At 42.3% G+C, this 15933-nt stretch overlaps 2 protein-coding genes across 8 annotated transcripts in view; both read left to right on the forward strand.

The window, feature by feature from the left end:
- LOC110989672 (rho GTPase-activating protein 45-like) overlaps nucleotides 1-4211 on the forward strand; it is a 78245-nt gene extending 74034 nt beyond the window's left edge. For all 7 annotated transcript variants that reach the window (XM_022254223.2, XM_022254224.2, XM_087144231.1 and 4 more), the window contains one exon: nucleotides 133-4211. In XM_022254223.2, coding sequence (XP_022109915.2) covers nucleotides 133-566 — 434 coding nt within the window. In that variant the 3' untranslated portion in view covers nucleotides 567-4211. The remainder of the gene's footprint in view (nucleotides 1-132) is intronic.
- A 470-nt stretch (nucleotides 4212-4681) lies between these two features.
- dcaf15 (DDB1 and CUL4 associated factor 15) lies at nucleotides 4682-15401 on the forward strand. Its single transcript, XM_022254242.2, has 13 exons — nucleotides 4682-4809; nucleotides 7104-7231; nucleotides 7760-7904; nucleotides 8299-8402; nucleotides 8652-8788; nucleotides 9773-11059; nucleotides 11378-11466; nucleotides 11788-11916; nucleotides 12412-12521; nucleotides 12789-12844; nucleotides 13281-13338; nucleotides 13478-13590; nucleotides 13995-15401. Exons 1-13 carry the CDS (start codon nucleotides 4714-4716, stop codon nucleotides 14051-14053), a joined length of 2511 nt encoding a protein of 836 aa, XP_022109934.2. The 5' UTR covers nucleotides 4682-4713; the 3' UTR covers nucleotides 14054-15401.
- Nucleotides 15402-15933: the final 532 nt, after the last annotated feature.

The following is a 15933-nucleotide window of genomic DNA, read 5'->3' on the forward strand; positions in this document are numbered from 1 at the left end:
AGTGATCAAGGCTATGTGGTATCTATTTTACCTTGTTGGGGTCATAATTCATATACCAGCTTTGTTGACTCATGTCTCAGTTTTGTAAGATTGGTTCAAGTATCAAGTTTTTCATTTTGCGGTTTGTTTTAGAAGAGGCATCTGCCAGTGAAGACCAACCAGACTCTGATCAAGACACTTCACCATCGGTTGTCCGTCGTTCGGATGTGCCACAGCATCCCCCAGACTCCTCCCCTCAGCCAATCAAACAGACCCTCCTCTCAGTTGCCAACGAGTACCGCAAATCCCAGTCACCGGACACATCTGGACAGACCTTGACCGGCCCGGACTCACCGCTTGCCCAAGAGGGGTACGTCCCCAGCGCGTTCTCGCGCCACTCCCCGCACCGCCAAGTCCTGATGACCGAGGGGGCAGAGGTCATTAAAGCAGCCGGTGGCTCGGTGAAGACGACCGGGAGTGCAAGTTCAAACCAACCCGCTGCCTCATCTGTGCCCACCGATACCGGGGAGCAAAGTAAACCAAGGGAGTCACGCTCAGCTAAGTCACGGCAGCCGCAGTTTGTCTGAACCCACCGATCTGCCTGGAGCATGATCAGTTAATTTTTTTTTTTTATTTATTTAACGGACTGTGGATTTGACTTTCACATCTAGTGCATGGATTTCAACAAGTCTACAATCGTGGTTTGGGCATCTTATACAGTTTATTGCAGAGCCAAACCCTGTTTGTTTGATATCTCGACAATTTTTATTCATCCTTACTGGACCGGAGTGCTTTATAGAATCACACATTGCACCGTTACAAAATTTGTAGTTGCACTTATGTCCAGGCTAGTGCAGGCAGCCGGTTTGTCCTTTTTAGTGAAAGCCCAGGACTGTCTTTGAGTTTGTACATTTGAGCAAAGGGAAGAGTGAAGAATCTATGCAAAGTGTTAAATTTATCATCTTGACGCACACAAACAAAGTATGTAGGCACTGTTGCATGTTGTGGAGTGAACAAATTTCTTGAACAAACACCGCAAAGTTAGTTAAAGTACAGCATTTAAAAGAGGGTAATGAGCACATACTGAATAGTTCATAAAAGAAACACTTATTGTATTTTTGTATTTATACAAATCAATAAATTATATTTATTTCCCATTGTAACGATTGCCATCTTATGATGTATCTAGAAGCAGAATTATTTATCAATGCCTTAACAAAACTTTGTGTATTTTTAAATGATACACTTGCCATGTTGGCACGCGTAATATAAGGTGGAGCATCCTAAAATACATTGCAGTCTTGTATAGCCAGGAGTGATTACTTTTTTCCCCACTACTAAGGCCTGCCTGAACGTGGGAGAATGAACTAAATTTTTTGTTCCCTTAACTATCTACAGACCAAGTTTTGTGGCCGGGGTGATTCCCAACTGTTTCTTTTTTGGGGGGTTAGTATTGTGAATAGGCAGTAGTCCAGGTACCAGTGTGCTTAGCGCTCAAAGCCATTATCTAGAGGTGCATTCAGTTGTGCATTGCATACACCAGCATTGGTGATCCTTGTACTCCTCCATTGTTGAAACTACGTATGTGGGAATGTGTTGCACTCACTAAACTCACCCTGGGTTACTTCAAACATGCTTTGTTAAATAAGAAACATGTTTAAAAACTTTGTAGGGAGTTCCACCGTTGGTGAAAGTTGCAACTTATATACAGAATTTAGAAGAGAAAGTAGAAGTACTTGCAAAATAAAGTAAGCCATAGATGTGGGTTATACATGTTACAGTGACCTGAATACTTGAGGTTTCAGCAAATATTAGACCAAATGTATTGGCATTTTTCTCGAATTACAGTGTCTGATAATTTTAGATGGCACCTATCTGGGCAAGTGCGAGCAACAACAATCTTTTGTCTAGTACCCTGAATATATTTTGTCCACACATGTAGGTTACCAGAGAAATCAACAGTAAATAAATGGTTTAAAAATGAGATTGAACATTGTAGTTCAGCGGCTGTCACTCAAATTGCTAGCATTGAACTAGATATCAAAAAAATGAGGTATCAAACAGATGTGGAAACAAAGCCTCACTGTTGCTTTGTTGACTTTTGGCTCCTGTTTGGTCATTGTAGTGATTTGGAACATAACAGCCTGGGATTATAAAACAGTCAAGACAGACTCAGTTTCATGCACTTCAAAAAGCATTGCGTGCAAATGGCTGATGATTGCGCAGGAAGACATTACTCTCGACTGCTCAGAGGCGAATCTTTGACGTGACCACTACTCTCGTCTGTCCACAAATGGGTTTTCTGTTTTTCCATAAAACTATTTTACACTCTACCTCATGAAGTCTTAGATCAGAAGTTGTTTCAGTGCTTGAAACCTGCTGAAAAAGCCACACAACAATTGCAATAACAGTGGCTGTTTATAAAGTGTGGACACTCAAGACACAGCTTCGTTACCAGCCCTGCTCACCAACCTGCAAAAAGTGGATTCATCTGCCGGTTTTAGGGGTTTCAAAGTCATTTTTGAGCCACGAAAGACTGGAACATATTTCAGAATACACTGGAAGGCAAAAGAAACTTGCCACTTCTGTCAAAGGCCACACATAAAAATTCACTCCATAGATATAAACAATTTTTGTACACAGGTATGCTGCAAATACCCCTTACTAATCACATGCCCAAAAGCAAGTGATTATCTTTTAATATAACAAAGAAGAAATTGACATACACAGCAACTTGGTTACTGAATCAAAAGTCACACACAAAAGCACTCCCCACCAAGCAAAAATGACCCATGAGCGGGCAATATCTTAAACAACCAGTGACAAAGTGAACACCTGTTTTGTCAAAGTGATGTGCATGAGTGGTTTCTGTATAGGGATGCCATCCTTACTGACTAGGCATACACATTATTGAAACTAATGATTGTGACTTCTTTATTTTGTCCTGTGACATTGATTTCTGCGTAAAACTTACAGCTCATTCTGTTACATTCTGTGACTTTTGATTCAGTAACCAAGTTGCTGTACATGTCAATTTCTTCTTTGTTATAAACATATTGCTTTTGGACAAAGGGGTATTGCAGCATACCTGTATACAAAAATTGCTTATTTCTATGGAGTGAATTTTTATGTGTGGCCTTAAACAGAAGTGGCAAGTTTCTTTTGCTGTCTAGTTTAGTTTGAATGTTTAACAAGATGTCCTGAAATCCACTTTTAAGTAGGTGTCTACTTTCCCTTTCACCTGCTCTCTGGCTATTATATGTTTTATCATTGGACAGTATCATCCTACATGTAGCTGCTATATGTGTTAACACTTATTTATAATTACTAGTACCAGTGCTGTTTAATATTGTACGCATCTATCCGAAAAACTGCTGAACTGTCTCTTTATGCGGGCACTTTTTTCCAACCGAAAAATTTATTACAACTCACTTGTGATTTGCTGTGTGCTGTGTACCAAGTCTTCACTTTTGTACAAATTAAGGGGCCATGAGGCTCTGAATTTTTTTATGAAAACATTAATCTTCACTGTTTTTGGTGAATTTCATATTGTGAATGCTTTCCAGTTGTGACTTGTTTTCACTAACAAAAAGTGATGATTTAGGAACCCTAAGACAAACTTTCTTTAGAGGGTAGGTTAATCAACCTTGCCCTTCTTCATTCTGAAAAAAAGATGAAAAATAAAATTATAGAGCTGCAAAGCAAAACATAGTGCTGAGAAAATTAAATTGCTTGAGTATCTAATCGTCAGGCAGAGTACCAGTCAGTTGCCATATACATTACATTATAAAACCCAGGCTACGGGCTAACTTGTCATGTGAACGATATTGCTTTCAACTGGTCCCCTGCTGTTTTTCACTGAAGGTAAATTTGCTAACCAGATACTTCAGTTCACCAACTCCAAATTTTGACATTGGCAGGGGTGGTTTAGGCGGGAAAAAATTTCATAGGCTGGTCAGTACCATTTATGTAACCTGCTGTTTGATCGATACAATAATTGCTCATTTCTAATATCCATGACTTGCTCTCTAGTTCAAACCTCTATGTTTTTAGCCTACCATGGGTTAATATTGTATTGAACAAATATGTAGTGTGTACGGACACATTTACCATTATTTATGTAAAAAAAAATTCATAGAAATATATTGTGAAATAGATGATAACAATAATACAATATTAATTATTCATTTAAATAAAACTAATATTAAGAGATGTAATATGTCCAAAAATAATCATTTCTGAGATGGTGGGTTTTTTGTTTTGTTTTTAAGCCACTGAATGCGTTTTCAGTTTTGTAGCAAGCTGTGTGAACTCAGTCTGACCTTTCTGTTGTGTAGGACTTTCTTACCCGCCAATTTAAGAAACAAACAGTATTTTTCCTGCCACACTCAGTGAGATGTTTATGGGGGGGGTGGTGGTTTGGGGAAATTTGGATTCATGAAATTGTCTACCAGCTGTTCCGCTGTTCCATCATGTATCCACTGAGCTGGGCAAATGAAAAGCTGAGGCTTTTTTAGGTCTTTGATCATTCCCAATTTATTGCCTCTTTAGTTGAGTAAGTTACAATTCATCTGTTCACTGAGGCACACAGTCCCCCCGCACCCCATCCCCAGCTCCGTGAAACCGCACCCATATAATACCTGCACCTGAAGCCCAGCTGGCAACTGAGGGCGCTATGCCAACTTCTTGACTTTCCAACATTAAAAAAATTACAGATTTCAGAAAGATGGAAAAATGGCGGGTGGCACAAGTTGTTTTCCCTGCCTGGCGCCCACAAAGAAGGCCGTTTCCCCGTCTTTTAACATCGTTCATCGGTTGCATATGAGACAGGTAAGGACTTTTTTTCTCTCAGGATACGTTTCACAGATTTTTTAGCTAAATGTTAATTTCTGCAGAAGTTTATGTCCAACAGTTGGATGGGCGCCCGGGCACGTCTGGTTAGCTGGTTCCGGGCTAGCGCTGGAATGTTGTCCATGATGTTGTCGCTCGGCAGTGTACTAGGGCCTATTTTAGCATTACTATTACACTCTGTCATGAAAGCAAAACAGTGCAACTATGTTTATTGAAGCTGATGAGAGTGACGTTGCACAGATATGAAGGGACAGAAGGATCTGCACACTACCAGTACTGCCATTGTGCCAAATGTTTTCTGAATTCTTCGAGTGCAAAGTTAATTTTCGCTTTCCTTCTGTCCTTTAGGGTAAGCCAAACCCCAGAACTGTGGGGTCTGCTCTGCTCCCACAAACCCCGCAGAAAATGAGCCTTTTTCACCATAGGCTCCAGGGCCTGCATGACCATGACCAGACTACCGCTGTGATCAATGCACAAGACACGGAAATCGGCTGCTGCCGCTTTCCGTACATGTGTGTAATTCTTAGCCGCACTGGTTGAATTGACAGTTGGCTGCAGTGCGCTGGGGCGTGGGTCACACTGACCAATCACAGGGCTCCTCATTATTTATGCCTGAATGGTAGGAACGACAAGCAACAGTCGTTGGGTGCCAGTGCATGTGAGCGCCCTGTTGCACTGTGAATACTTTTCTGTTGAGGCCGCATGTGGATGCAAACAAAGATCGCTGCATGTCCGCATCCACATGCAGCCTCTACAGAAAGTGTTCAATGTGCGACAGCTCACTTATTTGCACTGGTACCCAATGGCTGTTGCTTGTCGTTCCTGCAATTCGGGCATAAATAATGAGCCATGTGATTGGTCAGTGTGACCCCCAGCGTGCTGCAGCCAACTGCCATTTCAACCGTTCAGTCCAGTCGCGGCTAAGAATTACACACACTCTTATGGAAAGCGGCTGGATGCAGCTTATTTCCATGTCCTGCGTAGCGGTTGCAGCCGTAGTACACATGTGAACCGCATGACTCTCAGACGTTGATCGGGAAATATTTGCACCTTTTTTTTTTTTTTAATGCATGGTTTTGGCCCATTTTTTTAAAGTGTTGAGGGTCAAAATGAATATGTTTTTACGCGAAGTTATTTTCTTATTATCCCTTTTTCTTTGCGTAAAATATGCCAATGCACACCCTAACGGAAGCCCTGTACTGATTGAGCAATTGCAATGGCAATGCCTCAATGACAAAATGCAAATTGAAACCTGATACAGATTGGCAATGAAAATTGTGCAGTGCCATAACTACAGTATAGAAATTGGAAGTTGCGTTACAGTTACCACAGCTATGGGGCAGTGGGGACATCTGGGATTCTTGCATTAGTTGCAAAGTGGCAGATACCACACTGGCGACATACGCATGCTCCAGCCAGTCCAAGGATCGTGTTACACAGTCTTTTCTTTGATCAGTACGTATGCGCGTGCTCGTTGCAGATTGGTTTCATTGGCGTGGTGTGGTTTGTGAAACTCCCAGATGTCCACGCTGCCCCGCGGCCACTTTGTTAATGAAATATCAGAACATGTATTTATAAGCCTACATGTAGGAAGTAGGCCTAGGCCCAATATAAAAACACGTTAGGCCTACAACAAACATGGAGACCTGTCATTGCTTGGCACAACTTGAGTAATTGCAGAATACCCTGTCGCTGGAACTGTACCCCTTGCAGTCCCTGGCCACAAGGTGGAATTGAGTATGCTTGTACATGTATTTCATAGGGGGTTACATGGGTTGCACTGCATGACTTTGGACATGGCACGTCAGAGTTTTGGATACTTTTGAGAATGAAGCATTGCACAACAAATGCAAGTTATTGAGGAAAAGTATTCCAAGTCCAAATGAACTGTATCCAGCTTAATGGATATGAAGTCAGAGCATATTGAGAATGGCATAGTTACTTTGGGTAGGCAGTCAACCATGACTCCGTAGCCAGCTATGAGATGGGATACTCTGGTGATGGGGTATTCTACATTTGTGCCTTAATTTCTTTGGCTATTTTGTGCAAGTTTTGCTTGCGTAAGGAGCCCAGACAGCCCTAATGCTTACATTGGGAATTTTCATTCGGGTATGTCCAAGGACATTCTTTCCAAGATGTCACTTAGCGTGTCTGCTTACAACTAAGTCTCTTTTTTGTGCCAGTTATTCCATTGCCCAATTCAAAGATTCACTCTGTCCAGAGAAAATTTTCATAGGCATTTATTTCTGTACCCTGAACATCTTCCTTAACAGTTGAGAGGCAGTTTACGTCCAACAGCCTGTACTTATCCGGTCTGCCGCTCATTATTTGGCAAGATTCCAGGCCGCCTTGGCATTCCGCTCAAGAACATCGTGGACACAACCTCGCTTCTTGAGGAAGGGTAATGTAACAACTGAGGAAGGGTGCAATTGTGATGGAACACTGTCCAGCCATTTTCCTTTGATACAAGTCCCAAAAATAGCTGATGACACTCCCCAGTTGACAGCTCATCCGACCTTGATAAATGGCAGACTGAAATGATGTCTGGTTTCATGGTCTGCATTTTCCGTGCAAGGTCATTGCTGTCTCTGAGCCTTAGTTGGCCATTAATGTGCTTGATTATCTCTTTCCTGCAATCTGATTGGTCAGGCTTATAAGTAACCACAGACAATGCCATGCACAACTATGCCAACATATAGCAACATTTGGCAACACAACCTCACACAATGTCGTCATGACCCCATAATCTCTCCCTCCCCCCCCCCAAAAAAAGATTGTGCTACCCAATCTCTTTTTCCAACCATCTGTCCTTGCAACTAGTAAATAGAAGCAGCAAAAATTTTTTAAAAATCAATGCATGAGTTATGTTTCTGACAAATGTCTGTGATGATATTTTCTCTCTCATATTTTTCCTTTTCCTCCTTTTCAGCCATGTGTTTTTAGGCTTCAGCAAAGACGGCCAGTTTGTGCTTTCCTACACGCTCAACGTGGATGCCGATGATGAGTCCTCATTCCCAGTCTATGTCTACCAGCTATACTGGTGGAAGTTTAGAGACAACCAACCAATGTACAAGGTGAGGGGGGACGTTGGGAGAGCCGGGGTTGAAGATGGAGGGAAATTGTGCTAGGAGGGGGAAGGGAAAGTCCCAGTAAACCTTGGCTGTCCACAGTGCCTGCCATATTGGGCTTATCAAAGACATCTACATGGAGAACCCCTGTTCTAAATGGACACATACAGTATCATTCCCACTCTCAATATGTTCCGTCCTGGTCGGCATACATCAAATGTTTTAAGTTACCTTCACCAGAATGTCTAATAGAGCCTGAAAGTTGACCCCTGATGGCGCGTTTCCGGAACCCTTGGATAGGAAAAAATATGTGCAAAGGTTTTAGAACTTGTACTATTTTTTTGTTCAGTGACTTCTCTAAAAATCCTTGGCCTTCTGTTTTTCCTCCAACTTTCTGCAGGTGTCTGAGGTTCGTCTGTTCAATGAGGAGGAGATCCAACAGGATCTGTACATTGCTGTTTGCAGCTGGCCTACGGATAGCTCCAAGGTCCTGGTCTATGGCTGGTTAGTATCATTCAGTCTGTCCATTTGTCCATATACATGCAGCATTCAAGACAAAGACAATTTACACACAGAAGCCCTGTGTAAGTTAATAACAGAAAGATTTGCTAGCTGTTATTTATGAAATTCCTCAAAGTCTAGTTATTTTGTACAATGTCTAGCACAATACTAATGCCATTCCTCCAGGTACATGCCAAGATTCATTGTCATGCTAATCGATGTAGAAACTTAAATGATCTTTCTTCACGGCAGCTGTACGTCTTCCAAGCCACGCACTGAGGAGAAGCTGATGTGCTATGTGACCATCACAGCTGTGCCTTCCCTGACACCTTGTCCAAAGTGCCTTCACCTCAAGTACAGTACTGATAGCGACTACACCATCCACACAGGTGAATCCCATGGTCAGGATGGACTGTGCGTGCCCAGGAGAGCCCAACAGTATTGTTATTTAAGATCCCTCTATCAGCATTGTCGTGGGCACGTTTATGATGTGTTCTACTCATGCGCAACAGCATATATTTGTGCACATTCCATTGAAATTAGTCACACATGTGCCATTTGTACATGTTAACCAGTACACACACATGATGGCCCCCCTTGCTTAACCCTTATGAGTAAGCCAATCTATGCAGTCCACAGTGCCTGCCATATTGGGCTTATCAAAGACATCTACATGGAGAAACCCTGTTCTAAATGGACACATACAGTATCATTCCCACTCTCAATATGTTCCGTCCTGGTCGGCATACATCAAATGTTTTAAGTTACCTTCACCAGAATGTCTAATAGAGCCTGAAAGTTGACCCCTGATGGCACGTTTCCAGAACCCTTGGATAGGAAAAAATATGTGCAAAGGTTTTAGAACTTGTACTATTTTTTTGTTCAGTGACTTCTCTAAAAATCCAACTCAGAAAAGGGGCTTTGGAAAATATTTGCTAGTATTCAATTTATAGAAATTGAAAAATTACCTGACCTAAAAGAGAAATATCCTTCCAAAAATTTACAGAGAACTGTTCAGTGCGGCAGTCTCATACGCATTGACGGTTTGACATTTTATGGCCTTAGGTACATTTTCCCCAGACATGAAAGGTCGAATAATGAAATTAATTTTTTAACCGGGTGACTCAGGTGACTTTTCTAAATATTACTGGAAGACAAAGGTAAAATTCCAACATGAGTTTTTTCATGGGGTGGTTTCAGTTAGGAATTATTCTTCCAAAAATTATTGAAGGTGATATGATGACCCAATGTAAAATCCCCATAGGCTGACCACACAAAGGTTCTGGAAGCTCGCTGCATGACCTTTTTCTTTCAGGGTCTATTGAATTGGACAAGAGACCTCAATCTTTTATCTCTTCAAACTCAATTTGCAGATCCAGGGGTACCTGCAGAACTCCTGGATGAGTTATCGGCCACCTCAGGGGCTGCTGCTCCGCCCTGCTGCCTACAGCACAGTTTTGCCGTCCACACCAAGTACGAGCTGTCGCCCCCCTTTCCTTCCTTCTCCCCTAAGCACAGCCTGGCCAAGGACGGTGTGGTGGTCCTAAACACAGGGGACTCCATTGTAGCCTTGGCAGTGAATGTCGGGGACCAGGACCTGCCCTCAGGGAGCCTGTACTCCCCTCTCCTCACCCCTTCCCGGGGGTCCAGCACCCATCGGTCTAGCTCCTATGGGGTCAGCACACCTCGCCCTGGTGCTGGGGTAGAGCCAGACGAGGACCTGGAGGACAGTGCAGCATACCCCCAGCAGATTGAGAGACACAGCCGGGCCCTGGCTGCCATGGAGCTAGACAGCTACCAGCTCTGCGACGAATGGGACTATCCTGAAAGCTCCCCAGCCATGTTCCTGCAGGACTCGGATTTGGACGACGAGGCTGACAGGGACACAGAAGAGGACAAGCTCATACCCAGGGAACAGACACTGACATTCGGCACGGCCGGCGGTGCTGAGAATTGGAGCAATGTCAACAGCGGTTACCTGAGCAGTTCGCTAGGCCATCAGTCACAAAACCACCAGCATCTTGCAGAACCGGGCCTGCCCTGGTGCACCTCGGAAGATACCGGAGTGTCTTCCTCGGACCCTACATCCTCAGCTGCTCTGCCTGAAATACAAGTCACCGCTCACTCTCCCGAGGCTGCTGACCTGAAAATCTCAGGTGCCACCGGAGACAGCTCTGAAAGTAGTGTCATTAATACTGACAGTTCGGAGGAACGTAACTCCAGAAGACATTCGAGAGGCAAAAGCCATTGCAGAGATGCCGGCCCGTGCAATCAGGCAGAAATTCTGCCCCAGGTGGCAAGCCAAGAACAGGTGCACACCGGAGGAAACGTGGCACCGAAAACAAACCCCATCAGCGGAGACAAGGGCACCCCCACGAACCATTGCCTGGTGGGGCCCTACATGAGCTGGAGTAGTCCACTACGGAGCGGGGGCTACACCGTGTCGGACCGAGGGAGCACTTGCGGGGAGGATGGGGAACTGGGCAGCGAGATTGAGCAGCATTGCCCTTACCACCACCGAATCACGGAAGGCAGCATGCAGGGCAGCCAGCACACCATGCAGGAGTGCACTTGCAGGCTGCAAGGTTTCACTTATTCGGTTCGACGATACGTGGAAAGAGCCCCCTACCATGACTACCTGCAGGCCTTGGAGCAAGACAGTGAGTACCCTCATGTATCATAAAATTAGCAAAGAATGCAGTACGTGAGTGGAATTCGTTGATGAAGAACCCTAGACATTCTTACATTTTTTATAAATAGAATCGAGAAGGGCAATGACAAAAGGTGTTATCTTATGGGACTATGTTCCAATCTGTGCTATTGGCACTTTAAAGACTGTTGTGATTTTAACAATTCTTGTTATCTTAACCCTCAGACATTTGGAGGTTTGTTTTCCAACTTGTACGCATTCTACTTGCAGCTGTGTGTAAATTTCATGTACAAATAGCATCAGTGTATAATGACTTTTGTCTTTCCAGCCTTCGACTACCACAGTATGGTCCCACTGGTTGTGTGTGGTACCAAGAAGTCCCCGATGGTGATAACCAACAGGTGTCTAATCAACGAGGTAACCTGTCTTTTCTAATATCTCCTGTTCTACCTTGTCTGATATGCAGCTGCAGATTTTCAGTGCCAAAACCAAAGTTGCAGTGATAAATTTTCAAGAAAATCTAAGAGAAAAGAGAAAGTGTTTGACAGGAAATGGCCCAAATCAATCCAACACAATTTGATTTACCATCTGTAACAGGCTCAGTTCCCGCCTAATGCCATGTGTCAACTTGTTACAAGGAAGAAGTTGATGTAAAGCAGGTGTGATGTGTAATAATATGTTTTTCTCACCTACAAGGAGTAAGAGTTTGTACTGGCACAGCTGATGCTTTTCTTACAGGGCTACCATGTAGAAGTGAAGCAGCTGACAATGGATGCCGAACACTACCTCTGTGTCACCATACGCACCTACGCCCCCTGGGCCAAGCGTTACATCTCCTTCACAGACTATGATATGCAAATATTGGATGTAAGTCAGGGCTTCATTGGAATAAAGTTCTTATTGTCCCAAATTGCCCTTTGTAGACTGCTGAAAACACTATATTGTGAGTGTACCCGAAATTGAGAAATATCAATTGTTGGCGTATACCCAGTGTTTGAGTTTTGGCCTATTTGCATTGATCTTGATGTCAGAAGTATCTCTCTAATGTGGAATATGTTTTTAAAAAGGATGAACTCCAAATACAACGACGTGTTCTTTATTAGCAACACGGCAGTTTTGGTGATTCATAGTTAGTTGTATGTTTGATTATGACTACACAGCAAACAGCACATCTATAGATGTAAACGAGAAATGTAAAGCAGTGGTCATACAAGCTGGACTTTTGTAATGATGTATTGGACTTGCGATGTTTTGATTGAGTTGGTGTAAAAGAGTTTTGTTTTGCAAACTGGGGAAGTTGATGCTTGCATTATTAAATGGCCAATTATTTATTTGTATTCATGATTTCTGTTTGGTTGACAGGTGTGTGGAGATTCGTGCAGTGTGGTTGTCATGGTGATTGCCCTCATCCGGGCGTGGCCAGAACCAACAGTGCCCCGGGATGTCTTTGAGTTTGATGACGACCCGACAAAGTCAGTCACAACTTCTAATCAACAGCATTTCAGCATTTCAGTTATTCCTAATCCGTCAGGAATGTGTACATGTTTACTCTTCCTGAAATCTACTAATGTGTGTGACAAACCAGTTATATACTCCTGTAAAAGATGGTATTTAAGCCTCATTTTAAAAAAAAGTTGCTGTGCCAAGTTTGTTAAATGCAATGCCAAAATTAATCCTGGCGAATGTTTGCAACCTTTGTGTGGTTTTTCTCAACAGTCATCATTTTTGTAATTTCACAGTGAGACGCCCAAACTTTACGAGACAAGATTCAAGTTCTCCTGGAATCTGAAAACGGGTGAGAAATTTTTATGCAATCTGAGAAAACCCCCTCACACTGTCATTTTGAAAATTTGTGCACAAGATCCCTTACTCTACATGGTTCATTTCAATGGCACAGAATCTTGCTGGATTGAGCTTTTTTGGAGTCAAAACACTGATATAATACACTCCTTTCAAAACAAGAGTTAATCTTTTTACAGTTTTTACAACTTTTTAACTGACCTGTGAACAGGTTTCGCTCAGATGTAAGCACCTTGCTCCTTGGAGCAAAACAGAAAGTAAAATTTCTTGGCACAGGGACAATTTTGAAGGCATTGTCTCTACCAAAGTATTGTCCTGAAAATCCATAACATCGTAAGGCTCTGACCCCTTCTCCTTTGTACTTAGGACCCTTTCTAAATTAAAAAAAATGACCCAGTCTTATTTGGATAGTGACCACTCATTTGTTCCAGGTCAGTACCAGACTATTGAGGTGGGGGAGTTGAAAGAATTCAACCAAGCTGCTCTATGGTAAGGATGCTGTAAAGACTTCAATGCAGATGTTGAGGACGGCAGTGTAAATGCATAGGTCTTGAATTTGTTTCAAGCTAATTGCACTCGTGCCTTTTCTGGCATGTTTCACTTTTCACTTTGTTTTTTTGCTGTGCAGCAAAATGTGGAATCCAGGTCGTGTGCTATGCCAACGGATGCAGCGTGAGTGGGCGGTTCCTCAGGCCCACGCTAGGGGGGTGCATGTTCTTACCAATGAGGCAGTATTTAAAAGTGAGTATTTTTAAGTTCAAACCATGATTTGTGGTGTCCCTGCATGTAGCTGGAATTTTTTGTCGGTCCATAATGGAATATTGAAAACAAACAACTTGTTACAGCCAGCGGCAAAATTTATTTACTTTATATGTACATGAGACTTGTATCATGTTACAATAGGATGAAAGTCCAGTGTCCCCTAACAAGATATTTTGCTATAATAGTCAAAAGTTTTTGAACAATTGAAAGATAATCTTCAATACTGTATACGGAGGAAGTCATTACACAAACCCCAGCTTCGTCTCTGGGTTCAGCTACAGGTTTTATAGTAGCCAACTCCAGAGTCTTGGCCAGTGTGTGAGAAATACATGTAGCTATAAGGAGAAGAAGCCGAGAGATGTAATGTTTTTTTAACCACACAGACAAATCTCTGAGGAAGCTGTTGGACCCTGTACACTACGTAGCCATCGTGCTGACATGATCCATTATGGGACCCACAGACCCAACCTCTGTACCTGCTATGCACAGTCCATGGTGCTGACATGATCCCATGGAGGGACCCACAGACCCAACCTCTGTACCTGCTATGCACAGTCCATGGTGCTGACATGATCCCATGGAGGGACCCACAGACCCAACCTCTGTACCTGCTATGCCCAGTGCATGGAGCTGACATGATCCCATGGAGGGACTCATAGACCCAACCTCTGTACCTGCTATGCCCAGTGCATGGTGCTGACATGATCTACAGAAATTGAAAAGAACTGCTCCCGACACTCGGTATGTAGAAGACACATACACGTCAGGTCACAGCAGTTAACACATACTCCTGTACAGAGCTGAACGTAAATCATAAATAACATTATAACATTATAAACTTTTTGCGTGATCACAACAGTTCAGTTCAGTCCCCACGAAGCTCTCAGAATAAAGTGTACTATTCACAGCATGATACATGTCAGGAGTATGTAGGTCCACATTTTTGTTCAGTTTCTGCATTTTCAGATTGGTTCCTGTTTAACATTGTTAACAACTTGTTCAGTTTCTTGGAGTTTTCCACACTTCCATTTCTTGCTTTTGTGTACACATTCAGTGTATTTTTTCTGAATACAGGCGTCCAGATTTATTTAGGCTGCAGTGCTGTTTTTTGGGTGTTTTTAGTTCCAAAGATTTTTGGAAGTGTATTTGGTTGCTTCACCCATGCTTGTCCCCTTCATTAACCCTAACCCCTAGGGTGTATGTAAAATCATAGTGAAATCGGAGGATTTGGGACTGTTAAACTCTACAATACGTGAAGATGTTACTAAAATTCATTGAAAACTGCAAACAGTACTAAAAGTCTCTTTCAGTGGAAGGCCGAGATCCACTTTTAGCCATTAAAACCAAGCCCATTGTGTGTTCAAATCTGCCTTCGTTTTGAACAGCAGTGTTATCTCCAGTCCATGTTTTTTTTTTACAACAGCCCAACCCTCTTGCTTTCAAATTATCTTCCTGACTAAACTTTTCTGCTGGTTTGTGTCATATCATGTAAATTCCCCCTCACATAAATTTAACATCCTCTCATGTGATAGAAAAGATTTTAACCACTTCGATATATATTGTGCGCCCATGCATTTTTGGTTTAAAACAAATTATGCACGCGAGTTTCTGCTAGAATAACGCATATACTGAAGATCTTAAAAGTAACCAACACAATGTCGTATTTTCGTTGTAAACAACATACGATGGTACCGGTGTTAAGATAAATGGCTTGTGTGTGTGTATATATTATGCAAACTTTCATGTTGCAGGTGTGTGTAATAAATTTATACAGCTTTGCAGTATTTTCATTCATCATTTAAGGCTGTTTATCTGTGGTTTCTGGTTTCCAGTTGGAAGAAAAACCAACGCTATAAAGGTGCATCCTTGAGAGAAAAATGAATTGATGTACATGTACACATCATCGCATTGAACTGATGAGTTCTCAAGATATTCCTCTATCATTGTCATAATTTTCAGTAAATTTTCCAATTTTTTTTTTCAATTAGCCTAAATGTAATGGTAGAGACAGAGGAGATTCAGGTTTGGAAACATTACTCAGGAATTGCCTTTACAGAATGAGAAAATCATTTTTGAATCTGCACACAGAAAAAAAAAATCAAAATTGCAAGGGGGCTGCCTTGCAATTCACCTATGACTGGGCCAGTATATGAATTGTTTCAAAATCAAATGTTTTCAAGCACTTTCAAATGTACTTGTCAACATGGTAAAATTTATTGAAATTTTGAATTTTAACTGGGCCCAAATTCATTTCCTTTGAATCTCTCAAAAGTTTAATTCTAGACAAGACCAGTCATAATTATAGATATTTTCTGGCGGATA

This window comes from Acanthaster planci, linkage group LG12 (assembly GCF_054643075.1).
Source record: "Acanthaster planci isolate LZ-2023a linkage group LG12, COTS_SCS, whole genome shotgun sequence".
In the NCBI taxonomy this organism is placed as follows: Eukaryota; Metazoa; Echinodermata; class Asteroidea; order Valvatida; family Acanthasteridae; genus Acanthaster; species Acanthaster planci.

Excerpts from the sequence above, each read along its gene's own strand:
- dcaf15 (XM_022254242.2), top strand. The coding sequence starts at position 4,714 with ATGGCGGGTGGCACAAGTTGTTTTCCCTGCCTGGCGCCCACAAAGAAG. Across the intron at positions 4,810-7,103 it reads ATCGGTTGCATATGAGACAG|TTGAGAGGCAGTTTACGTCC; the intron begins GTAAGGACTTTT and ends CTTCCTTAACAG. Across the intron at positions 13,339-13,477 it reads TTCAACCAAGCTGCTCTATG|CAAAATGTGGAATCCAGGTC; the intron begins GTAAGGATGCTG and ends TTTGCTGTGCAG.